This window comes from Ornithorhynchus anatinus, chromosome X1 (assembly GCF_004115215.2).
Source record: "Ornithorhynchus anatinus isolate Pmale09 chromosome X1, mOrnAna1.pri.v4, whole genome shotgun sequence".
In the NCBI taxonomy this organism is placed as follows: Eukaryota; Metazoa; Chordata; class Mammalia; order Monotremata; family Ornithorhynchidae; genus Ornithorhynchus; species Ornithorhynchus anatinus.
In genome coordinates, this window is record NC_041749.1 from 92,218,350 (window position 1) to 92,245,031 (window position 26,682).

Genomic DNA, 26,682 nt, shown 5'->3' on the forward strand with positions numbered 1-26,682 from the left:
CATGGACTAGATGACCTGTTAGGAGCCTTTTCCAGCCCTGGCAGCTTACTATTTTAGTCATTTACATTGAAAATTCATTTTTAGCCGGATGACTTCAGTGCTGATGTTTGCTTACCAAAACATTGTCAAGACCCTGAGAGGATTATGGCAGCAATTAATCCAAATCCTTTATTTGAGAATTTGTGTTGATAGAGTTTTCAAATTTCCTCCCTCACATCAGGATCTTTTAAGGCCCCAAGACAATTATCCACAGGGACCGATTAGATTTTATAACAACTCAATTGGTTTATAAAAATCAGTGAAAAATGTAATTGTTAATATGGTATTCCTGGGAAATTCTGTGGGTTAGAGACACTCAGACAAAGCCAGATCCCAGCACACTCTTCTCCCAAAAGTAGCTTCCACAACATGGGGAACGAAGGAGTTATAAGTAGAAATAGCCATTAAAAAACCCTACAACATACTATATAGGAAAAGTGAAATTTACCTGGTCTAGAGATAATTTTAGAAACAACCAAGGTCTCTGAGCTGGATCGTGGAATCTGCAGCTCTTCGCCTGTTTTCTTTTTTGAACAGGAACATTGTCTAGTTGGTAATTCAGTAATAGCTGAAAGCCTTTAGGGAACTGGGTTTGCCATCCTTGTTAGTGTTGTTGAAGAAGCACTGGTGATTTTTCTCTGGGTAAAGTGAAAAGGCCGTACTGTAATGGTTGTGAGGTTTTTGTTCTTTGCAGTGGCTGAACTGAGAGAATGACACTGAGTTCAGAATACCTTCAGAGTGCATTGTGAAGAAAAATCTAGCCAAAGTCGACGAAGAGTATAGAGGATTGGAGGGAGGGAGTTGGAATGAAATTTAGGTGAAAAGTAAATATGCTGAAGGCATCCTTAAAGAACTTCTGATGCAAAGGTTTTGGATAATGATGAACACTAGAAAGAGGACACCAACCGATTCTGGGAAAAGCAGTGAACTCTTTATTGTTAATCCTGACTTCTTCTCCCTCCTGCTAGAGCTGCAGTTGGCTTGCTTTTAGACATGCAGAATCTCACATTAATCTACTGCTGCCAGTAGTATACTTCTATAGCTACAGAAGGTTCAGACTTTCACTTGCAGGGTCTGGGCACTCAGCCATATCCTGAAGAATTTCCAAAGCTCTACCATTAAGATTTTCTGTTCACTAGGTGCCCTCTCCACGGGGCAAAGCTACAGTCAATTCTCCTATAACACAGAGAGTTTGGTGTTCTGAAAAGCCTTGTGTTCAAGAAATCTTGCCTTTTAGAATTCGAGCCTGGACCAGTGCCACTCACATGTGCAAAATCTTTTTTTCCAGTATTGCATTACATTCTATCCAGGTAGGTATGTATTGTGGGAAGAATGTTCCATAATTCTAAATGGTATTCTACCCAAAACACACGGGGAAAGCACACATTATTGAAGAATGGCTGTTTTGATTTCTCCTTCATAGTTTCCATTTCTACTCCTCAGGCTTAGTGCTAGTAACAATTGTGCTAGTTGTTAAGCACTTACTGGGTGCCAAGCACTGGGATAATCAAATCGGACACAGTCCCCGTCCCACAGGGGGCTCACAGTCTAAGCGGCAGGGAGAACGGATATTGGATCCCCGTTTAACTGATGGGAAAACTGAGGCCCAGAGGAATGAAATGATTTGCATAGCCGACAAGTGGCAGAGCCAGGATTAAAACCCAGATTCCCAGACCCCTCATGCTGAGATAGCCTTTCTAGGGCAATCAGCAAACTTTTTTTCCAGAGGCTCCACCTATACATTAACCATGAGGATAAGTATACTCTTGCTTTCAAATCCACTCGTCTCTGCTTTCCCCATAGCCAAGGGATGTTTTTGTAGGGTGGAATGAAAGGGAGGGGAAGCTGAGCTAGAATGAGCCTCCAGTGAGATGTGGAGTCTCCACAATCCTAGAGGAAACCAGGAAATTTCCAGAGAGATAGTCAGCTTTGTTGCCGCATTGATTGAGTTTCTGCCACTTCTGAGTGACTGTTGGAATGCCTCTTCTCACCTCTTTCTCTTCCATACGTATCTAACTCAGCATCCAGAACTGAAGACTTCCCAAAAGCTCCACCATTAAGGCTCTCTGCTCTGTAGGCACCACCTCCACTGGGGCAAAACTACAGTTAATTCTCCTATAACACAGAGAGGTTGGCTTTCCGAAGAACCTTATGTTCTTGAAATCTCACATTGCAGAATTTGAGCCTGGACCAATGCCATTTGTGCAAAATCTTTTTATCCAATATTGCATCACATTCTATCCCGATAGAATGATAGATTCTATCCCAAAAGGTTTTTAATAATAATTATGGTGCTTGTTAAGCACTTTCTATGTTCCAATCACTGTTCTAAGTGCTGGGGTAGATACAAGTTCATCAGGTTGGACACGGTCCCTGTCCCACGTGGGCCTCACATTTTTCTCTTCTTATCTCTATCCCTTCCATATCTATCTACCCCAGTGCTTAGAACAGTGCCTGACACGTAGTCAGCACTTAATAAGTACAGTAATAAGAATAATATGCTCTGTCCTGGTGTTGTCTCCCTTCTGTCCTTCACAACTCTTTGAGGAATCTTGCCCTGAGTTTGTGTTTATTTTCCTGGAGCCCCACCTCTCTTGGGATTATTGTGTGCAGAACAAGTGGTTGGGAGAATGCAATACAAATATTCCCTGCCCACAAGAAGCTATCACAATTGTTATTAATTATTACTGTACTGTTTGTCCCCTGAACATATGTAAAGAGAGGGAGAGAGAGAGAGAGAAAAGAGAGAGAAAGAACCCTCCTCTGGCAGCATAGCCTGTTTAACCATAACATGGGGCAGAAACTCTGGGCAATGGAGCCATGGTACTTCACTGCCCCAGGTCAGAATTTCATTCAGCTCCTTCCCCATTACTGACATTTCTCTTATTGTAGAGGGAAAAGAGCCAACAAATTTTCTCTCCTTTCCCTCTCATCTAGTTACAGGAGCGATCTCTCCCAAACTGGAAGCATGGGGAAGCAGATCGTAGGATAGGGCGGTAAAGTTTTTGTTTGGCAAAGCTGAATTGTAATTTTTCTAGCTTGATTATAATGGATGTTGTTGTGGATTTTAACTGTGATTCTTGGTTGTTGAAGAAATGAAAATGACAGCAGCCACTGCTGTCAGTAGGTGTTTTGCAATTCATTGTTTTGTTATTTTTCTCTCCTTAAGTGCTGTGATCTGGGATTTCATGCCAGTCTGGCTAGAACCTTTAGGACTTACCTCTCTGCTGAATATAACCTGGAAACCTCACGCCACGAGGGATTAGACGTCATTGAGAATGCGGTGGATAATTTGGATGCACGGAGTGACAAACACACGGTTATGGACATGTGCAATCAGGTCTTCTGTCCCCCGCTGAAGTTTGAGTTCCAGCCCCACATGGGGGATGAGGTACTCGATCCACATGGGAGCCCCTTCATCTCCCTTTCATTCCCTTGGTTTGTTCTCCATGTTTGCTCTTTGAGCTCTTCTTTCTTTCCTCCATCATCTCCTGGGTTCCAGCAAAAAGCATGCCTCTCCCACATCCTCCAATCTGCAGGGGGAGGTATCCAGGAAAGAAAGTGGGCTGGAACTGTATGGTTTCCCAAGTGTGAGAAACAGCGTGGCCTAGTGGAAGGATCTCAGGCCTAGAAATCAGAGGACCTGGGTTTTAATCCCAGCTCTACTGCTTGTCTCCTCTGTGACCTTGGGCAAGTCACTTCATTTATCTGTGTCTCAGTTCCCTCATCTGAAAAACAGAGTCAATACCTGTTTCCCCTCCTATGTAGACTGTGGCCCTCATGTAGGATCTGATTATCTTGTCTCTGAACCAGCACTTAGTACAGGGCTTGGCACATAGTAAGCACGGTCTTTCAGCCTTGCCTTTCTCAGACCCTGCCCCATTAGAGAAGGGGCCCCTCTGAAGGCCTCAATGTTCCTTTGTGGCCTTTGACAATTCTTTTATTGTGTTTTCTTTTCCTCTGTTCCCTTTGACATTTATAGGGCCTCTTTAAGGAGACCCCAGTGAATAGTTAAAAACCCAGTGCTTGAAAATTCCAGATGTAAGCTTCCTGCTAGTGACTGGGATCTGGAGTTTGCTTAGTTTGAATACCCTGGGACTAGTTGCTCTTTTGTTTGTGCTGGAACCCGGGGTGCTTCTGGCACCCGGGATTCATAAACCTGTTTTTGCTCCCAAAACACTTAGTCTCCAAACATCACCTGCCTACATCTCCCCAGCTCCCCACAGTTTCTCTAGAGCCTAAGCATTTAGCATAGTTCTCTGTGCATAGGAAGTGCTCAATAAATTCCATTGATTAATAGATTAAAGCCCCTCTGACGCTATTCCCTGAAGCTCTGCAGAGCCACTTTCTTCTCCATCTCCTTCTGCTCTTTGGGAGGATGACTAATCAGAAACTCCTGATGTAAGTGCAAGAGTTTCTACTAGCTAGCCAACATCTTGGATGTAGGAACATAGCAGCAAATGGCACTAGGACTCTGTCACCTTTACCCATTCTGTTGCTGCAATTGGTCTCTTGGTGGCAGTTCCACTTTTATTGGTTCTTTCTAGCTAGAAGTTCATTCCTCCAGGTAGTAAAGGATTCAAGGGAGGAGGGCCGGGAGTCCACAAGCTGTTACAGAAGTGTGAATTAAACAATTAGTCTTCATGCAATAAAGATGAAATAATAAGATATCATTATGTACCTTTTTAAGCAGGTTACAGGCTTATCAGGATATGTGAAAGCATCTCCTTTCAAACAGGGCACCAATTTCCTATGCCCTGCTGCATTCAGAAGAGATTTAAGTTTGTTGTGGGCAGGGAGTTGTGCCTGTTTATTGTTATATTGTACTCTCCCAAGCTCTTAGTACAGTGCTCTGCACACAGAAGATGCTCAATAAATGCAATTGAATAAATTAATTTTTTACATGGTATGTAAGTGCTTTTATGTGCAAGGCACTGTACTAAGTGCTGGGGTAGATTCAAGCTAATCAGATTGTACACAGTCCATGTTCCACATGGGGCTCACAGTCTTAATCCTCATTTTACAGATGAGGTAACTAAGGCTCAGAGAAATGAAGTCATTTGCCCAAGGTCACAGAGCAGACAGGTAGCAGAGCTGGGATTAGAATCCAGGTCCTTCCAACTCCCAGGCCTGTGCTTTATCCACTAGGCCATGTTGCTTCTATTTATTATGCTCTTCCTTTCTTCCCTTCTACCTTGGTCATAGTCCAAAAAGGAAAACTAATATCCCCTTGATTTCTATTGCACTCCCATATCTGTTAGCTGTTGAGAGGGGGAAAAAGGGTAACTTATTTACTAATTTGGTTTTCTTGATCTAGGTGTGTCAGGTCAGTGCCCAGCAGCCAGTTCAGACTGAACTGCTTATGCGTTACCACCAGCTACAGTCAAGACTGGCCACCCTCAAGATAGAGAATGAAGAGGTGAGTGATTTGGTTAAGTTATCTTTGTCTTGGAACATAATAATAATAATTGTGGCATATGTTAAGCACTTACTGTGTGCCAGGCACTGTACTAAGCGCTGGGGTGGATACAAGCAAATCGGGTTGGACACAGTCCCTGTCCCCCGAGGAGCTCACAGTCTCAATCTCCATTTTCCAGATGAGGTAACTGAGGCACAAAGAACTGAAGGGACTTGCCCAGAGTCCCACAGCAGACAAGGGGCAGAGCTGCGATTAGAACCCGTGACCTTCTGACTCCCCGGCCTGTGCTCTATCCACTACCCCATGCTGCTTCTCAGCATGTTTACTTTCCATGTGCTGGACCTCAAAGGTTATGTGCTGTATCCCACTTGGGGCAGCCAGGAAAATAAGCACCTGCGTAGGAAATTGAGGATACTCTGTCTCTCTAAAGGAAATTTAGAGGGTGTTTGCTGCACGCAGATGCTTTCTACTCTCTTGACCTAGTGCTAGGAGGAGCGGGTAAAAGATTGGGATAGCTAGGAATGGCTCAGGGTGGCAATGGTAATTGTGGGTGGAACTAATGTAGATTTTGCAGTCACAAAATTGTGCATGCAAATTTTTTTTAATATATTTAAAAATGGCATCCTCCTTTAAGCCTCAGTGACGGCTGGATTGATGCATTGGGTGATGTTGACTAGATCACTAGGTGATTTAGGGCAAACCATGTGTCTTAGCACTGGTGAAAATTTGCAATCAGAGATCCTTCAGGGAACCAAAACTGTGAGATGATGGAAGCGTCTCTTGACCTCTTGAGCTTGTCATAACATGTGGAGGGGGATGGCTTTCTTGTCTTCTGACAGCAGATGAAATTTTAACATTGAAGATTAGGAACCTAAAGTGGACAAGTACATTCATTCATTGATTTGGATTTTTTTTTTGTTTGCTTTATTTTGTAAACAACCAACAATCAGGGTATTTACTGAGCATTTACTGTGTACAGACCACTGTATTAAGCACTTGGGAGAGTTCAGTAGTGTAGGTAGACACGATTCCTGACCTCAGGAATCAATTTAAACATCACCTTTTTGCCAATAGGGTGATAGGAATTCTTTGCCAATAAACTGAAATAATTTTCCAATGCCCAAACATATTTTTCTAGCCTGCTCTTTCTTCTCTTTTCCCCTGACACAAATCATAACTTGCCCTAGGTGAGAGGATGAGTAGCTCTTTGCAGAGATAGTGGAATATCCAGCAATTAAGACATCCAAAGCAGTTGACAAACTTGCATTCATCTCCATGAGTAGATGGTGGGGACTGATGTTCCAGTGTTACGATACACTGGAATAAGAAGTAAAGTTAAATTTCCAAACCAGTGTAAAATCACTGGTTAAACACTGGCCTAAGCTCATTTCTCCTTATAGCACTTGACCCCTTAACTATTGGCCTTCTGCTCTAGCCTCCATGCTGCTATCAACCCGTATCTTCCCATTGATTTTGGGGAGGAATGTACTCTATTTAACTCCCCAGTGAGAGAGGCGAGAGGGTTCCTGCTTTCCTCAAATATCAGCTGGTAACTGATTTAAAGACATGGCTCAACCAAGGGTCAAGACAGTGTCAAACACTGTAACAGAGTAGTGAACTGGTGGGAGACCATCACAGCAGACAGCAATTAGGAAAACATTGGTCTTCTTGAGCCAAGGCTTCATGAAGAGTGGAATACCAACTACACAGGTGAAACAAAGAACTATCTTTACGTCCCGCCATTGCAGATGCGAGTGTTGGTTACACACTGTTATTTTTTCAACCCGCTCCCATGCACGGTTAAGAGCTCACCATTAGTAACGTCTTTGAAAACCTAGTCCAGCTATATATGTATTAGACACTTGGATGTCCCAGTCCTCTAACCTTCCCCCTAGTTAATTTATCAACTCAAACCTGCACATAGAAGACCGAGTAGCTGCTCTCAATGTCCACAGAAGACAGAAAAGAGGGAATGGGTTCATACTGCTGCAAGAGAGACTTCAGTTTGGCTTCAAGAAGGACTTCTTGAAATTGATTACATGCTGGAACAGGCCATATCAGTGGAACAGGTTGGGGAATCTCTGTCCTAAGGGAGCATTAAAAATTGGTACCAGTACCAAACCATGTGCATGATTTAAATGGATCTGGAGGCAAACCATTACCTGGGGATCAGTGATCCACAAAAATGGTTCTAGGCAGCAGGCAGAGTTGAGCTAGTATCCACTGGCTTTCCCGATATGCATGGATCTCTCTCTCTCTCTCTCTCTCTCTCTCTCTCTCTCACACACACACACACACACACGCCCTCCCCCCCCCCCCCCCCCCGGCAATCCCCCCTATTTACTAGAGGACTGCCTCTCTCCTGGCCTTTTCCTCCTCCCAAATTCATTCATTCAGTAGTATTTATTGAGTGCTTACTATGTGCAGAGCACTGTACTAAGCGCTTGGAATGTACAATTCAGCAACAGATAGAGACAATCCCTGCCCAATGACGGGTTTCTCTAACAAGTACCAGCCCGAGAAAGATGGGGTTTCCATCCTGATCATCCACTGCCTGGGACTTGGCTTGGCCAATCTTTTGGTACCCTGCAGTGACCTGCAGTGGAACCATATAGATGTGCACTTCCCTTAAAGAAGCAGTGTGGCTCAGTGGAAAGAGCACGGCTTAGGGGTAAGAGGTCATGGGTTCGAACCCTGGCTCTGCCACTTGTCATCTGTGTGACTGTGGGCAAGTCACTTAACTTCTCTGTGCCTCAGTTACCTCATCTGGAAAATGGGGATTAAGACTGTGAGCCCTACGTGGGACAACCTGATTACCTTGTATCTACCCCAGCACTTAGAACAGTGCTTGGCACATAGTAAGCACTTAACAAATACTATTATTTTATTATTTAAGGCTTAGCCAGATGATCTCTTGAGGTCTCTTCCAGTTAGGGTTCTTGGTTGTACGACACTCATTCTGAAGCACTGGGCCAAAGCAATGACATGGCTCAATTTTAGTTGGCTTTACAGCGACAGGGCTGTTTCCTGTGGAGACTTTAAAGGCCAGTTGGTTGAAGATGGATGCTGATATGTTTGAGTTAGTTGAATCGATGCCTCGAGAGGTGAGAATCAGTTGCAGATGGTTGGTTGAAGACACAGTTCAGCAATCAAGCGGGCCAACCTTGTATTTTATAGGACTGCTTATTTGACTCTTTTCCCATTTTCCTTTACCTCTCATTTCCCTAGGTCAGAAAAACATTAGATGCCACCATGCAGACTCTGCAGGATATGCTGACAGTGGAAGATTTTGATGTATCTGATGCCTTCCAACATAGCCGCTCCACCGAGTCAGTCAAATCTGCTGCTTCTGAGACATATATGAGCAAAATCAACATTGCCAAACGGAGAGCCAACCAACAGGAAACCGAAATGTTTTATTTTACGGTGAGTCTAATCTTTTGCTGTCCAGTACACCCAGTACTAATTGATGGCTGCTGTCCCATTCACTCTTCTCTCTGGAGAGCACCAGGAACCTGTAGGAGCTATGGAAAGGACTTTATTTAATTAGACCTAAGAATTCACATGAAATAAACAAGAGGTCATTTTGCTTTGATTTTCTGAAACAAAGGAAGTGAACTTGAAAAGAGACTTTAAAAAAAAAAAAGTAATACTGAAAATGAACCAAAGCAGAATATGCCCACTTTCCCTATACTGCAGGACTCATGTTCTTGCAAAAACTCATATTAAGGGAAATTTGCCTTGCAATACTCACCATGTCTGGAGAATGATTTTTCCAGTGCTGTGGCACACTCCATCCAACAAGGCTTCACATTGTCGGAAGAATGACATTCTAGCCAAAGTGCGTAGTAAAATACGTATTGTGGCGGAAGTGTGTAATCTGGAATGTTCAAAATAATCGTTCTGAACTCATGTGACACAGAGATTAACCAAGACCGTTACTTGTGTGTGCTGTGATGAGAATGAATAACACTCACTAGATGCAAAGTTTACTAAGTAATAGCAGCTGTGGAGTTGAATCTCTGAATGTCGCAAGTTCTTTCGGCTGGGCCTAGACTAAGAAAATAATGCAGATGATAATACAAGTGGCTTGCAAGTCACCTTCCTGCCTCCTCCCTAATTGTCTGGATTGATTTACCACCATTTGGTGATGTTTTTTGTTATATATTTCACTCGTGATATTACATACAAACAGAATAACTAATATTTCACTCTGGCAGTTCAGATGAACATATTCTTTGGGCCTTATTCATACCTGCTAGGAAATAATTCCTAGTGGAGAGAGCACAGCCTATCGGTCACTTCTTGGCCTAATACAGACAATATCCTTATAACTGTTGCAGCCAAACAATATGCCTTATGACAGCTGCCGCCATGCCATGCTGCCAAACAGAGTAGCTGTTTCTTTCAAAGCAGTAGTGCTGAAGCCAAGAAATCCATCTAGTTCATGTCATTTCTCCGTGACGGTGGTGGTCAGGAGAGCCATTTTCCTGTTTCAGGACGTAAGGCAGTTATGACCTGTGTACTCTCCTGCACCAACTTTCCTATTACACTGCTGGAAGCAGACAGGGCAACTGACCCTCTTGGGGACTTGGGGCTGGCCACGACAAATAGTGGAGGCAGCCCTAGTGTTTTCCTTGACTAACACCCTTCTTACGTCCTACAGTATCTATGGCAGATGTTCTCCCAGGAGGGTGGGAACTTGGCTGATGCCATCATTGCATTTGGACCTGGTGAGGTTATCTTATTCCTCAACACTGAAATCATTTCATACTATTTACTGTTAGTTCTCTTCCCTAAGCAGAATGGGGTATTTGGTCATGAAAATCATCTTCTTCCATCCTTCTCCTTTGCCCCGATCTCTGGACTTGTCTAGAAAGACATTTGCCTGCAAATCATCTTTCCTGCTTGAAAATGTGAAACCATTCCCCCAAATACAATGAGACCTTCCATAGTGGCTGCCATGAGTGGGTCTGGTAAAGAATCTCTCTCCCCCTGGAAATTCTCCATCTTGATCACCTTTGTGTAAATGCAGAAAGGGACAGCTTAGAGACTCTGTGACAGGAGAAACAAACTGCTAGCTTGGTTTTGCTGAGCCTTTTTCCAGACCACACAAAAGAAGATTTTCATGGAACTCTTGTCTTAGGGATTTCTACTGACCTAACTGTGACCTGAGGTGTGTGGCACTGGACACAGGATTCTAGGCTAACAGGATTGAGGGGACTGATATTTAAATAGCAAAGAGTGAAAGAGCAAATTTCAAACCCTTTTGCTCCCCTTTACTCAACTTTGGTTCATTTGAGAGCAAGGGATTCTCCCTTTAATTCCTAATTTCCGAATCCCCTGCTTCAGTCTCCTGATGGCTCAAAAGCTGTTACAGTAAAAGAACAGTTTCACACAAAATCTTTACCTGACTTGTGCTTGTGTTTTGCAGAAATTTAAGGAGTATGTCAATGGCAGTAATCTTATCACCAAGCTCCAGGCTAAGCATGATTTACTAAAGCAGACCCTTGGAGAAGGTGAGTTGGGTGATTCCATTCAGGCAGAAAGCCCCAGTTTCACAATAGGGTGTTTTAAACTCTGGAGTCTGGAAATAATCACCTGTCCCTGATTTTTCTTGAGATGCATGCCAGCCAGCACTTGTGGTTAGCTGGTTCTCCAACTGAAGTCCTTGCCATCCTCCAAGGTGTCAGCAATTCCTTTGGAATGCATTTTTTATGAGGTACCTAGTGGGTTACTAGAGGGAAAGTTGTAGATGTACGGGAAGTTGGGGGTGTTACACTGGTTCATCTGTTACTTAAGGTGGGCATCCAGGAGGGCAGTTGTCACATGCTTCTACAAGCATCCTTATGCCACTTTTGGGGACTGAACATGAGCTGGATGGACCATCAGCCTGACCCAGTTATTGCATCGCTCACCTTCTTATGTTCTTATTACATACTTGTAGCAATCCTGTTTTGGGTCCTCCTTTATGACAACCACATTTAACAAAAATTGGCTTGGCACTAAGCTGAAAAACCTACTAAAACATACCCAACATCCAGAAACCAAATAGTTGAGCATCATTTTTTTTGTTGGGGGGGGAGTAGAGGAGGGGTCAGTAGGGGAATGTAGCCAAAGATGGTCATCAGATCATCAACACTGAATGGTTACTACAATTCAAAGTCACCTTGATAAAGAATTTGGACCTTCCCTCCAAGTTGTAATTTTTCTATCAAAACCACTAATTTTTTTATTCTCCTAACATAGCTGAAACTCAGGTCATCCAATTTTGCTCTCGCATTCAGAAACCAGAAAGTGGAACCGACTAAAGACAGTTAATGAACCTGTCCAATCTGTCCCTTGTGTTCCCATGCGGCAAGTGATGAGTAAATGATAAAAAAAATCAAATCAAGTACTTTCCGGTGAGTCATGCATAGTATTGACAGCACCAGAGGAAAGGGCTTTTTATGAAAAATGATTCAGCTCTCTGCCTATCTCCCCTCGTCTTGCTCGCTTTGCCTAGCACAGTGGGAGAAGCTGTTATCAGTTCACATGTTTTGAGAACTCACTGTGATGGGCCTCATGGAGACTTGACAGAATATAGAAGAGATAAAGGAACCTCCAATTTGTGGAAGAGAGAAATCTATCCTAATAAACAGTCAAAATTGTACCCATATCAATTTAAAACAAGTATTCTCTTTCACACACAGAAATATATATACACACACACACACATATATATATATATATATATGCATATGGCTAACTTCTAATTGCACCTCTACACACTCAGATGATCCCATTTCTGTGGAAAGGTTAGTATGTGAATTTACACTTCTGCTTTGCTGGGAAAGGTTCTGGGAGAGGCATATATGGATCTAGGCTTGGAAGAGTACAAGGGACTTCGTTGGGAAGAGTTATTCCACATATGAACTTGAACATGGGTCAAATAATGCAGCAGGAGGAAGGGGTGAATGTAAGGGGCAATGAGAAGGTTTGCCTGAGCAGAGGTGACAGGTAGGTCACTGTTGGAGAGGAAAATGATTAAGTACAGTCATACAGACCGCCTTTCAAAAGAGTTTATATTCAAATCTGAAGCCCCGAGGAGCAGTTGGATGATGTTGCGAGACCTGGTTAAAGCAGAATTTGATGAAGAAAACTCTGATGAAGACATACATATTTAAGACCGATTGAAGTTTTCTTCATCAAGGATGGGGAGACCAGCCAAGAAGCTTGCAGATATCAATCAATGGTATTTATTGAGCGCTTACTGTGTGCAGAACACTGTACTAAGTGCATGGGAGAGTACAGTACTACAGAATTGACAGGTTCCCTGCCCATAATGAGTTTACAGGGCAAGAGATAAAGAATGAATGCTAAATAAATATGTATCGATAGCAGACTTTGGAGAGAGAAGAGGAATGAGACAGCAAATTTGCGAGTATGCTTGCAAAGGAGGATGTCGATCCAAGATAGGGTGGTCAGGAATAAGAATCAGTCTTGAAGAACAATGAGGATGAATTCTGAGGTTCTGAACTTAGGCGACCAGGAAGCTGGACAGTGAAAATAGATCAGGGGTAAGAAATGAATATTGTCACTTTCATTTTGTCATTTTGGACAAGATGTGAGATCCCACACACAGTGGGATGTATGGGAGTGGGCTGTGGGAGACTACTCAGAGATACAGATGCGGATCTGGATATTATCCATGTGGCAACAATAGATAAAAGCCTGGGAGTGGATGAGCTCCCTGAGTTAGTAGATACAAAAAGAAAAAGAATAGATCTTCAGAACATATCCCATTGTCATTGGAAGGGTAGGGGTGTGGAAGCTATCAAAAGAGACACTGAAAAATAATTTTTACAGGTTAGAGGGTACCCAGAAAGAGAAAGTGCTTCAGAAGCTTAGTTCAGAAAAAAATTGGAGAAAAATGTCAGCACATGGGTGTTAAATGCTGCAGAGTACTAAATTAAAATGTACTGATAATAGCTATTATGATGATAATTAGATGCATGTAGTGCATCATAATAACGATATGTATTCAGAACCCAGTGGGTGCTTTCATGCTTGGGGGAAACATTCAGGCTACACAATTGGGGTTTTTCTTTGATGTCTCAAGCGGGGCTTCAATATAGATCACGCAGTTCTGTGACCACACTGCAAGTCATAGCTCACGTTGCCCTCTCCTTGTGGGTTGCTGGCCAGAGAAGGTCAGAGGTCAAGGTGAGCTCCTGTTTCTTTTTCTGTACAACTGCTACTCCTAAAAGAGAAGTGATGGGATTGGTGTGAACAGCGCTCAGTACAGCGACTGGCACATAGTAAATGCTTAATAAATGCTACAGTTATTGTTAACAGGATCATTTGTCTGCCCAAGCCCATCATCCTAGCATAGTCAACTGCTGACCTCCCTCATAGTCAGCATTAGCCCCAGGTCAGATGACATTGGCATTGATCAGAGTCTCCAATAATACTAATAATTGTGGTATTTGTTGAGTGCTTACTCTGTGCTAAGCACTATATCAAGAGCTGGGGTAGAGACAAGACCATTAGAGCAGACACAGTCTCTGTCCCACATGGGGTCACAGTCTAAGTTAGGAGGGAGTAGAACTTAACTTTTCTGTGCCTCATTTTCTTCATCTGTAAAATGGGAATTAGGTGATTTGCCCAAGGTCACACAGAGCAGGTAAATAGAGCTGGGATTGGAACCAGGGCCCCTGACTCCCAGGCCTGTGGTCCTCTCACTAGGCCACACTGCTTCAGTCCCTTTCCCCACCTCTCCTGGTTGCCATCATAATTCACAACTCAGAGGTAAGAGAGACAGAGATACTGGGTTAAATAACTGATAACTTTGTGGATATGCACTCCTTTGGCTTTGTATTTCTGACCTTGCCTCAAACACAAGCCATTTCCTTTCTATGACTTCAGGGTTTGGTGCGGGGAGAGGGGAATGCTATTATTGTGCTCATCTAAGCCAAGGAGGTGGTCCGCCCTTCAACCCGACTTTGATGACAATGCTACCACCAGGTGATTAATATAGTGCTCTGCACACAGTAAGCGCTCAATAAGTGCCCTTGATTAATTGATACTGACATACCAGTGGCAGCACCGTCATTATTCCTCTGATTGAAGTTTGTGTTAGAGGAGCAAAGCATATGGAATGGATTGTGGTAGGAAGGGGAAAGCTGATTAAGTGCTTTGAAGCTGATGGTAAGGAGTTTCTGTTTGTGGAGGTGGGTGAGTAACCACCGGCGCTTCTCGAGGAGTGGGGAAAGGTGGACTGAAATTTTTTTAGAAAAATGATCCGGGCAGCAGAGTGAAGTAAAGGCTGGAGTGGGATGAGACAGGATACTACAATTCAGCTTGCACACTTCACTCCTCTCACACCAACCTACTTACTATACCTCAGTCTCGTTTGTCTCACCACTGACCCCTTGCCCTCATCCTTCCTCTGGCCTGGAACTCCCTTCCTCTTCATATCCAACAGATCACCACTCTCCCCACCTTCAAAGCCATATTAAAATCACATCTCCTCCAAGAGGCATTCCTTGACTGAGCCCTCATTTCCCTTACTCCCTCTCCCCTCTGCGGCACCCTTGCATTTGGATCAGTACCCTTTAGGCACTTGATATTCATCCCACCCTCAGACCCACAGCACTTATATTAATGGGTGTCTCCCCCCTTGTAGACTCTAAATTCTTTGTAGGCAGGGAAAGTATGTCCCAACTCAGTTGCATTCTACTCTCCCAAATGCTTAATAGAGTGCTATGCACACAGTAAGTGCTCAATAATTACCAATGACTGACTTCAGAAACCCCCTTCAGCGACTTTCTGATCTTGTGTCTGATGGTTGAATGCTTCACCTTTTGGTTTATTAGGAGACAAAATATGGCCAGCTGATTGGTCACATTTATATAAAATCAAATGCTCCAGGTTCAGAAGACTGATTAAGTTTTAACATCTCAAGTGGCTGTTCTAATTTGCAGAAGAGCATGCTTCTTTCCTAAGGCAGCATCAGCTGTGTCACAAGCAATCCTTCATGGCAAGACTCTCGCTGAAGCTCTTAATACAATAAAAAATGAACTGGATTTTGTTGGCCCCAATCCCAACATATTTTGCCTTCCAAGTTTATTTAGCCTTCAACCCACCCTTTGCTCTTAAATGTGATTTTATGGCCTCCATTATGTGTTCTAAGATGACTGTAGCCATCAGATACTCCAGAAAAAAAAGAAAGCTTAAGTGTAAGGACAGTTATATAACAACCCATTAGAATCATCACTGTTCCCAGAATTTTCCTCATACAGCACACTAGGTCCTCATTCATGGAACAGCAATAGCATCCATTAAATTCTCACAGGGGCTGACCATGTTTCATATTGGCTTGGATCTTGTTAGGTCTAATCAATCATGGCAAATTGCCAGGCAGAGATGAGCCCTGCATGAGCAGCTGTTTCCACATTCCAGATTCAACATATGGGAGGTAAGGGAGGGGTGGAGGAGCTAGGGGGAGGTGTTAGTGGGAGTTTGACCCCAGAGGACCTTTCCCATAGTTCCAAGTTCCTTTTGCAGAAGAAAGGGTTGTCTCTCATGATAGCTATGCCAGGGAGGTGCCGTCAATCACCGTGGTAAGTGATGGTTATGAAGGATGGACCACTTATTGTAGCCCAACAGAGAAAATTTGAATTCGGGTGAGCTGGGTCTTCAAATGTTTTTTACTGTCCCCACTCACTGCTCACATGCTTTGGCAGGTCCACTCTGGTAATAGTGCACATGAGGATTGTTGTGTTTAAGATGAAACCTTCAGTCTGACTGTGCAAGTGAGGATGACTGATGAGGGATATGGGAAAGTTGCTTAAATAAAAGTAGCCTGTCGGATCTTGAACATTCATTCAATCGTATTTGTTGACCACTTACAATGTGCAGAGCACTGTACTAAGTGCGTAGGAGAGTACACTACAGCAATAAACAGACATATTCCCTGCCCATAATGAGCTTACAGTCTTGGGGGTGGGGGGAGAGACAGACATCAATACAAATAAATAAGCGTTCCTTTGAGTACTTCTCTGTCTTGTTCCTGGACATTTGGGCCTCACATATAAACAGACATGTTTACTACAGCATCCTTGATAATATTTCTTGAATACTTCCTGGGTGCCAAGCATACTACTAGGCATTTGGCTCTTCATACAAAAGAAACAAAGGATGCAATCTTCCCTTTGAGGAGTTTACAGTGTCTGTGTAGATATATAAGTTGATCAATCTATCATAGTTCAGTTGTATTTATCAGTGCTCATAGTTGGAGAGAATAGATATGAACAGTGAACCAAGTCTAGACCATATGCTCATTGTAGGCCGAGAACATATCTACCAGCTCCGTTGTACAGTTCAGCACACAGTATGCACTCAGTAAATACCATTGGTTGATTCTTTGACTGGACATGCCATGCCATCAGGTGTCTTAGCACTCATAAATGTATCTCCCCCCTCTCTTGTATTGTACTTTCCCAAGAGCTTAATATGTTGCTCTTCAGTCACTTATATGACCATTGTTCATATCTGTTCTACCACTCTCAATACTGCCTTCTCCTTTGGATTGTGTGCTCCTGAGTGCAAGGATACTTTTGACTGTTCCCCAGGTGTGTAGTACTTGATATATGCTATTCACATTGATACAGATACTGAAATTCCAGAGGTACTTACTTGGCCATCAAGAAGCAGTGGATGCAGTTTTTTCAAATTTGGACCCAGGCAGGTGAAATAGAAGTAGCAAATGTGATGCTGAAATGCCAACTTCTGGCACCAGGCTCTTAGGGAGCCCCCAAATCTTGGAGTGGCTATGTCATTACCTGTGATTGGGCCGTCCGACTGCTGGCTTTCTTGACTTTAATAATAATAATAATAATAATAATGTTGGTATTTGTTAAGCGCTTACTATGTGCCGAGCACTGTTCTAAGCGCTGGGGTAGACATAGGGGAATCAGGTTGTCCCACGTGGGGCTCACAGTCTTAATCCCCATTTTACAGATGAGGGAACTGAGGCACAGAGAAGTTAAGTGACTTGCCCACAGTCACACAGCCGACAAGTGGCAGAGCTGGGATTCGAACTCATGAGCCCTGACTCCAAAGCCCATGCTCTTTCCACTGAGCCACGCTACTTCTCCCTTGACTTTCCCACCAGAGGTGTAGGTCCCTGGACTAGGTGCCAGGGGCCTGATCCCAGGCTCCCTAAAGGGTCTGGGTAGGGCTGAAGTGGCTCCTGGCGTGGAGATACATGTGAAGATGGTGCTGCTCAAGCTGCCCCAAACTTTGTGCATGCTCACTGAGACACTGGCAGCTGGCTGCATTCCAGCCTGTGGCGAATCCACCCCCAACAAATAGCTTGATGACACCATTTTATCATGCATCTATGAATGTAACCAGTAGCATGGAGGAACTGTCGTGGGGAACGAAGATGTTGTTTTCCCAGGAAGGAGAAAAGGGGTGAATCTGTTCTGATTCTCATATTCTTTACATCATCCTCTCCTGGTTCTCTTCCCGTCTTTCTGGCCACTCATTCTATCTCTTTTGTGGGCTCCTCTGCCTCCCATGGCTCCTCTGCTTCCCATCCCCTAACTGTAGGAGTCCCTCAGAACTCAGTTCTGGTCCCCCTTCTATTTTCCATCTACAGACACTCCCTTGGACCATTCATTCACACCCATTGCTTCAATTACCATCTCTGTACAGATCTACACCTTCAACTCTACTCTCTCGCCTTCTCTGCAGGCTCTTATTTCCTCTTACCTTCAGGACTTCTCTACTTGGATGTCCCGCCGACGCCTTTACCTCAACATGCCCAAAATAGAACTCCTTATCTTCCCACCCATATCCTGTCCTCCCCATGACTTTGCCATTACTGTGTCACTACCATTCTCCCTGTCTCACAAGCCCATAATCTTAGCATTGACCTCAACTCATCTTTGTCATTCAACACATATTCCATGTCAACACATCCTGTCGATTCAACCTTCATAACATCACAAGAATCCACCCCTTCTTCTCCATCTAAATTGCAACCACATTAATTCAAGAAATTATCGTGTATCACCTTGATTACTGCATCAACCTTCCTGCTGACCTCCCTGTCTCCTGTCTCTCCCCACTCCAGTCCATATTTCACTCTGCTGTCCGGATCACTTTTCTACAAAATTGTTCAGTCCATATTTCCCCATTTTTCAAGAACCTTCAGTGGTTGCCCATCCATCTCCACATCAGAAACTTCATACCCTTGGCATTCAAGCACTCAATCACCTTGTCCCTCCTGCCTTACCTCTCTGATATCTTACTAAAACCCAGTCCACACACTTTGCCCCTGTGATGCCAACCTACTCACTGTACCTCAGTCTCGTCTACCTCACCGCCAAACCCTTGCCCACATCCTGCCTCCGGCCTAGAACTCCCTCTGCCTTAATAGCCAACAGACGATCACTCTCCCCACCTTCAAAGCCTTATTAAAATCACGTCTCCTCCAAGAGGGCTTTCCTGACTAAGCCCTCATTTCCTCTTCTTCCACTCCCTTCCACATCACCCTTGCACTTTGATTTGTATCATTTATCCACCCCTCTCTCATTTATGTACATATGTGAAGTTTATATTAATGCCTGTCTCCCCCTCTAGACTATAAGCTCATTGTGGAATGGGAACATGTCTACCAACTCAGTTATACCATACTCTCCCAAGGGCTTAGTATAGTGCTCTGCACACAGTAAGTGTTCAATAAGTGTGATTGATTGATTTTTCCTTGGCCAGGAAGTTCTGGTCCCTTGGCTCATAGCAAGGGACTCCTGCTGTAGCACTAGAGAGTTAAAGGTTCTATCTAGCTTTTGCCGATGCCATTCCCTCTGCCAATATGCAGAGTAGGAGTCCAAAAGTAATTTTAGAATTTCAGCCTTGTAAAAATGCTGGAAGAAGAAATTCTCTGCAATATTGTGGGATAAAAATGTGTATTCTGGCCCTTTATGAGGTTACCACAAACAGAGCATGAAAAAATGTGTAATAAATGGCATCTTCCTTTAAATGTTGCACTTAAGAGAAATCAATGTTTGGAATACTCACAGCCACTGTGAGGAGAGAGTGTAGTTTGATTTGATGGTAAATGGAGACTTCTAAATATCAATATAGTACACATATACCTCCACAATATAGTGAGGGTTATGGTCCTCAAAAATGTGGTTGAATCATGAATGGCTGTATAGAGGAGTGGAGTGGATCTTCCCATAGAAGCAGCATGGCCTAGTGGGAAGAGCACAGGCATGGGAATCAGTTACTTCATCTATAAAATGGGGATTAAGACTCTGAGCCATATGTGGGACAGGGACTGTGTCCAACCTGATTATCTTGTATCTACCCCAGTGCTTAGTACAGTGCCTGGCACACAGTAAGTGCTTAATAAATTCCATTAAAATCTTATAATAATGATGGTATTTGTTAAGTGCTTACTATGTGCAAGGCATTGTTCTAAGTGCTGGATATTTTATCAGTAGTAATAGTAATACTTGTGGTATTTGTTAAGCACTTACTCTACCCCAAGTACTAAGCACTTAGTACTAAGTGCTAATATAAATACAGAATAATCAGGTCCCAAATGGGCTCACAGAGTAAGTAGAAGAGTGAACAGCCATTGCATCCCCATTTTGCAACTGAGGGAACTGAGGCACAGAGAAGGTAAGTGACTTGCCCAATGTCACACAGTAGTTAAGAGGTGGAGCTGGGGTTAGAACACAGATCCTCTGACACCCAGGCCCATGCTTTTTACACTAAGCCTTGCTGCTTAGGACCTGTTCCAAAACCTTTGGAAAAAATGAAATTCTTTCCCATGCTACATATACTGTAACCTTACGTATCACTAAACTAAATAAAGAGTTGTACTGTGATTAGGAACCATTACAGGAAGCTTATCCTGATGACTGCTAGTTGTTTTTCAGTTTTAGTGAAGAATTTTTCCAACTTAGTTTGAACAACAGCCTTTTTTCATAAAGAAACTGACAGTAGGCCAACTTCTTTTAAACCTCTGGGCATCTTTGAATTCTCTCTATTAGGGTCATTTTTATAAATTCCTCTACTTTCTCAAAAATTGAAGCAAAACTTTTTAATCCCCTAATTGTATCTACTGGTGGAGAAATTATAACTACTTGATCATCTGTTTCAGCATCTTGCAAGGATGCATTGTTAAAGTTCGATGAGGTCCTTGTGGGCCAGCGATTCCTTGATGTAGGAACTCAGCGACAACTGCATCATCCATTTCTAAATGAAATTGCCTTTCTAATGATAATAATCATTGTGGTGTTAAGCACTTTCTAGGTACTAAGCATTGGGGTAAACAAGCTGATAAACATAAGCTGATGAGGTGGGACTTGGTCCCTGTCCCACATAAGGCTCACAGTCTTAAGTGGAAGGGAAAACAGGATTGAATCCCCATGTTACAGATGAGGAAACTGAAGCTCAGGGAAGTGAAGTGACTTGCCCAAGGTCAGGCCACAGTAAGTAGTGGTGCCAAAATTATTACCCAGGTCCCCAGACTTCCAGGCCCTTGCTCTCTCCACTAGACCATGGTGCCTCTCTAACAACTAGTTCCCTACCTTAACACCTTCTTTGCTTATCTGCTCAGGAGTTTCTTCAGTGCCCTAAAACCTGACACAAAGTATGGGGAACTCTTTCTCTAAGATCCACTTCTTTTGATTGCTTAAAAGCCATCTTCGTGGGAAGGATTTACTTACTTGTAGCATTGGACTAGGACTTCAAGGTGATTGGACTTTGCATGGGACTGGGCATCAAAGAATTTAGGTTGTCTCCGCTGGGTTGTGTATGTCGTGGCTTGGTTGCAGTGTAATGTAAGGTGTCAGACTACACTGGCTGTCTCCCTGGGTTATATGTATCTTGGGGTGGCTATAACCTGAGGTTTGCTTGTACTGCAGAGAGGCTTTACTCACTTCCCTCCAGCACTGTCTGGATAGTCTGAAATAAGCCTTGTGTGCAGTAAAAACCCCATTTGCCTGCGCTTAAACACCTGTGTTGAATCTAAATGGTCACTTTCTGCAACACCTTTAAATGAGCTTGGGAGTATTTGTGTTTTTTGAAAGGGCTGTAGGGTTCAAATTCCTCCTTAATGACTTGTCTATGGTTGTAAATAGCTGAAAATATGTTTGGGGTCATTGATTGATTAGTTGGTCCACATACATGACTCCTAATCCCCTGCAGTGTGTGGAAGCAACCAGAGAAGGCAGAAAGTTATGATGATGCCTCATTTCTGCTCTGTTCCCTCTCTTAACTTCCTTTAGGGAGTTGGGATTCATCACTACCTGGGGATCTCTTCCATCTCAGCTCTGCGACAAACTGAAAGAACAAAGGATTGTTTTGTCCCTTAAAACACATTTGTTCATCTTAGAATATGGGAAGATAAATGACCATTGAAGAATATAGAGGAAGTGGAGCAAGCTCAGGAGATATAATGTGAGGCCCAGTACTAAATAGCCTATAAGGCAGTCCTAGACCTGTTCAAGACATTAGCACAGGCTGAACTGCCAGGTCAAAGCCTTGAGGGGATCCCACTGGGAGGAGTCAAAGGTCATTATGGATCAACCATTAGAACCATCATTCCCAGGAACAGGTTAATCAGATTTCTCCTCCCTCTAGCAGGGGAATAAGACCATGATTGGCTAGCACGAAATCGGCCTTGTTACGCTGAGGTGGCCAGTTATCTCATGAAAGCTCAACTGGGCCTCACAGAACTTTCCTGTAGTCTGATGCAATTAATAATAATAATGATAATAATAATGGAATTTAAGTACTTACTATGTGCCAAACACTAAGTGCTGGGGTAGGTACAAGATAATCAGATTGGACACAGTCCCTGCCCACATGAGGTGCTCAGTCTTTTAAGGGCCTTTCATAAAATAATAGGATGAGCCCAGCAAGTCCTCCAGGGAAGGGATCCTCAAAACAAGCCATCCCTTCCTGAAGGGAAATAAGATGAATTTGGTGAATTATGAATTTTGGGTTTGAAACAGATGAGATTCTGGCATATCTTTGTGGCAGTGGTATTAGTAGGGTTAGCGTAGCAACAAACCCCACAATCCTCTGAAGAAGGCTTTACCTTCAGGCAAATTCAGTTTCTCACCTGTCACAAGCAGTTAACTTGGGATTTAAAGACTGGGATTTGGAAGGGATTTTTTCAAAAAAGACAAATGTACCATCTATGTCCTTGGCACTAATGTGGAAACAAGATGAAAATTCATGTGTTTTTCTTTCTAGGTGAAAGAGCTGAATGTGGCACTACAAGGTAAGAGGCTGTATCCTTCTTTCCTTCTATTTTGTGGGGGCTATTCATGTTCTTTCCACACAGGGACCAAGGATCGTGTTGGACCTGAAGTACTTATTCTGAGCACATGACTTGGATGAAGTGGGGACAGCAGCAAATTCCTGGGCATTAGACAGTTAGCATGTTATGATTCTAGGCCACCCAGTGCAAGGAAATGCACTTTGAGAAGGAGGGAATAGAGTCACGCACCCAACCCTGGCCTAAATTTGGCTACTTTGTCTAAGTGGATTCATTAGAAAAGTTACCAACAGGACTTGGTTTTTTGCAAAGACTATTCCCAGCTGAAAGGACTTGGGAATGCTGGGAAGAGCTCTTCCAGCCCAGTGAAATGTAGGCTTTTGATAGATGCCCCAGGACAAGTTGTTTTCACAGCTTTTTATGAGAGTCTGAGCAACATGGGACATTTAAGGGGCACCATTCCCAGGTGATCGTGTTCCTCACTACTGCCCACCCTAAAAGGGAAACATCTCAAAGCAAAAGACTCTGATGAACTCATTGGTTACTTTACACCTAGGCTATCATAGGGTGGCTCCTTCGCAGCAAAAATTTTAATGCAAACAGTAGCTGGGCAACCTGCCTGTTACAGCTTTTTAACCTAACCCTCTGTGGCAAATGCCCTTCATAAATATTGGATAATTATCAAGACTTGGACTGCCCATGTACTCAACTCTATAAATATATGTTCATACAACTCATAATCGCTGTATTTGCAGGGGCTCTGTGTGGCGAGATTATTTGTACCAGCTTTGCAAATGGGCATCTGCTTCCTTGGAGCAGTGCCACTGAGTACCTTCCATTTCCAATGCCCCTTGAGCCTCTGGGCCTCCAGGATACGTTTCCTCCCACCCCATTCTCTCTCTGTTTCTCTGTTTCTCCTCCTCCCTTTCTCACTCACTCACTCTTTCCCTCCCTATTAGATTCCACCAATCAGCTATGCGATCTATCTGCTTTTTGAGCACTAGTGACAGCAAGCAAGTGGTTGTATTTTAACCACCTGCCTGCCAGATCCTCCAAGCTAGATGATTCAAGATATGTGTCTTCATTTGTAAGCAAGATTTTAATTGTGGGGAAGGATCTTTTAAATAATTGAAAGGCAATCAATTTTAGTGGTATTTCATAGTAAACTAATAGTAAAGGGCTGAGTTTTTCAAAGAATTCAGAACAGTCATCCAGATATTTGTGGTGTACAAATGAAGTACCAAGAACTGAAGTGCTATTTTTTAGCTTGGGAAGATATTTAAGTGTGAAAAGAACAGTTTGGAGTGTCATGAAGGGAATTCATGAAGGTCAGTGTCACAAACTGCTGAAAACAACAGTGTCTTAGAGCAACAGTACACTGAGCAGTTGAAAGAAATCTTGTCCTTGATGAGGAGAAAAGTTTTAGTGGATAGTGCTGACGAATGACTTCAAACCTGCAAAAACATAACAAAATGTTCAAGACCAAAATGTTTGAATTGGAGTGCCTTGTTTTTTTCACTAGAAATGGGGCTCCAGACTTTGACCGGTATCCATCTACACCTAATGATGTAGCTACTAAGAAGTGATAGTCTTTAAAAATGTTTGTGGGTTTTTCTCAGCTAAATTGTTTTGGATGCACTATAAATGAAGACTGGAATTTCTTTCAAAAATATGCTCAGGATTGTGCCACAGGACATATTTCATAGTGGAGGTAACCATCACATAAGAGTAAACAAGTGGAGGGATACTGATGAGCAAACCCACAGGCTAAGAACAGTAAGTGGGGGAAGGAGCTCCTCATCTTCCCTCCCAAGCCCGGTCCTCTCCCAGACTTCCCTATCACCGTGAATGGTACGACCATCCTTCCCGTCTCTCAGGCCCGCAACCTCGGTGTCATCTTTGACCCGTCTCTCTCGTTCACCCCACACATCCAATCCGTTACCAAGACCTGCCGGTCTCACCTTTATAATATCGTCAAGATCCACCCTTTCCTCTCCACCCAAATGGCTACCTTACTGCTACAGGCTCTCGTAATATCCCGGCTAGACTACTGTGTCAGCCTTCTCTCTGATCTCCCTTCCTCCTCTCTCTCCCCGCTCCAGTCTATTCTTCACTCCGCTGCCTGGCTCATCTTCCTGCAGAAACGCTCTGGGCATGTCACTCCCCTTCTTAAAAACCTCCAGTGGTTGCCTTTCAACCTCCGCACAAAACAAAAACTTCTCACTCTAGGCTTCGAGGCTCTCCATCACCTTGCCCCTTCCTACCTCTCCTCCCTTCTCTCTTTCTACTGCCCACCCTGCACGCTCCGCTCCTCTGCCGCCCACCTCCTCACCGTCCCTTGGTCTCACCTATCCCACCGTCGACCCCTGGGCCACGTCCTCCCGCAGTCCTGGAATGCCCTCCCTCCTCACCTCCGCCAAACTAATTCTCTTCCCCTCTTCAAATCCCTACTTAAAGCTCACCTTCTCCAAGAGGCCTTCCCAGACTGAGCTCCCCTTTTCCCTCTGCTCCCTCTACCCCCCGCTTCACCTCTCCGCAGCTAAACCCTCTTCTCCCCCCTTTCCCCCTGTTCCTCCCCCTCTCCCGTCCCATCCCCTCAGCACTGTACTCGTCCGCTCAACTGTATATGTCTTCATCACCCTATTTATTTAGTTTAATGAGATGTACATCACCCTGATTCTATTTATTTTCTATTGTTTTAATGAAATGTTCTTCCCCTTGACTCTATTGCCATTGTTCTTGTCTGTCTGTCTCCCCCGATTAGACTGTAAGCCCGTCAAAGGGCAGGGACTGTCTCTATCTGTTGCCGGTTTGTACATTCCAAGTGCTTAGTACAGTGCTCTGCACATAGTAAGCGCTCAATAAATACTATCGAATGAAGAAGCACCCCCTGTGTCAGCTACACCCAACAGATGGACAGAGCCCCTTAGCTCAAGTCTCTGGGAGCAACTTCATTAAGGAATTCTACATCCCTATGCCCTACTTTCCTTTTCCCCAAACCTTTTTTGGGTAGAAATAAGACAATTCATGAGAAAAGATAGATACCTACACTTCAAAATGAGCTGCATTCAGTTATCTGGTGAATATTTTTTAGTGTTGCATCATTAAAGATACAAGAGCAGCAGCTCTTTCTTGGGAATGTTGGGAACTTTGGAAGTTTTATTGACATTTTCAGACCATTAGTGAGGTAGAGTCCTGTTTGGGCCAAAAATCTGGACCCTACACCAAGACAAGCCCAGAAAATGTTAGGCCAATACCTGACCCAGCACTAGCTGGACCAATCTGAGTTCCTGGGAGGTGAGATCACATTTGTCCCATGTGTCATGCATCTGTGTCTGTGTGCTACTGGAAGGCGCGTGCGGACTCCTGTGCTTGCTTGAATCATTGTACATGTGTGGGGAGTGAGAGCCACCCCTGCCAAGCTAACCTGGAACCAAGGTCCTCCTGGGCCTAGAACCCAAGCTTGGCTTTCCTTTCTGCAGCTCAGTCTAAGGTCCAAAGGCCTGGCCTGAGCTTGTGAAAAGTACTACCTGCAGTTGACATGTCCTCAACAGTTCTCCCTTATCTTAGTTGGTACAACTCACTGGGATGCTTGACTTACTCCCTGAGCGGCGCTTCCTCACCAAGAGAATCCGACTCCACATCCAACAACCTCCAAACTATTTAAGAATGAAGAATGACACATTCCCCTCTAATAAGTTCATGTGTGATCAGAGGAAGCAGACAGAAAAATATTTACAACTAATTAGATAAAAATATATATGAACATATATACACACACACTGAGGAAAGGGTATAAATAAGTCCATAAGTACTAGAGTTGGCTGAAAAGCTGATATGGCTCAGGGTGTTGGGAGATTAATTAGGGAAGAAATGTTGTAGTACCTGGGATTTTAGGAGGCCTTTGAATATGGGGAGAGCTGTTTGTGATAAG

At 43.6% G+C, this 26,682-nt stretch overlaps 1 protein-coding gene across 5 annotated transcripts in view; it reads left to right on the forward strand.

Annotated features, from left to right (window-relative positions):
- The window catches only part of SRGAP3 (SLIT-ROBO Rho GTPase activating protein 3), a 315,141-nt gene that overhangs the window by 244,847 nt on the left and 43,612 nt on the right, over nucleotides 1-26,682 (forward strand). For all 5 annotated transcript variants that reach the window (XM_029051353.2, XM_029051349.2, XM_029051350.2 and 2 more), the window contains 5 exons: nucleotides 3,209-3,430; nucleotides 5,357-5,458; nucleotides 8,687-8,884; nucleotides 10,893-10,977; nucleotides 22,724-22,751. In XM_029051353.2, coding sequence (XP_028907186.1) covers nucleotides 3,209-3,430; nucleotides 5,357-5,458; nucleotides 8,687-8,884; nucleotides 10,893-10,977; nucleotides 22,724-22,751 — 635 coding nt within the window. The remainder of the gene's footprint in view (nucleotides 1-3,208; nucleotides 3,431-5,356; nucleotides 5,459-8,686; nucleotides 8,885-10,892; nucleotides 10,978-22,723; nucleotides 22,752-26,682) is intronic.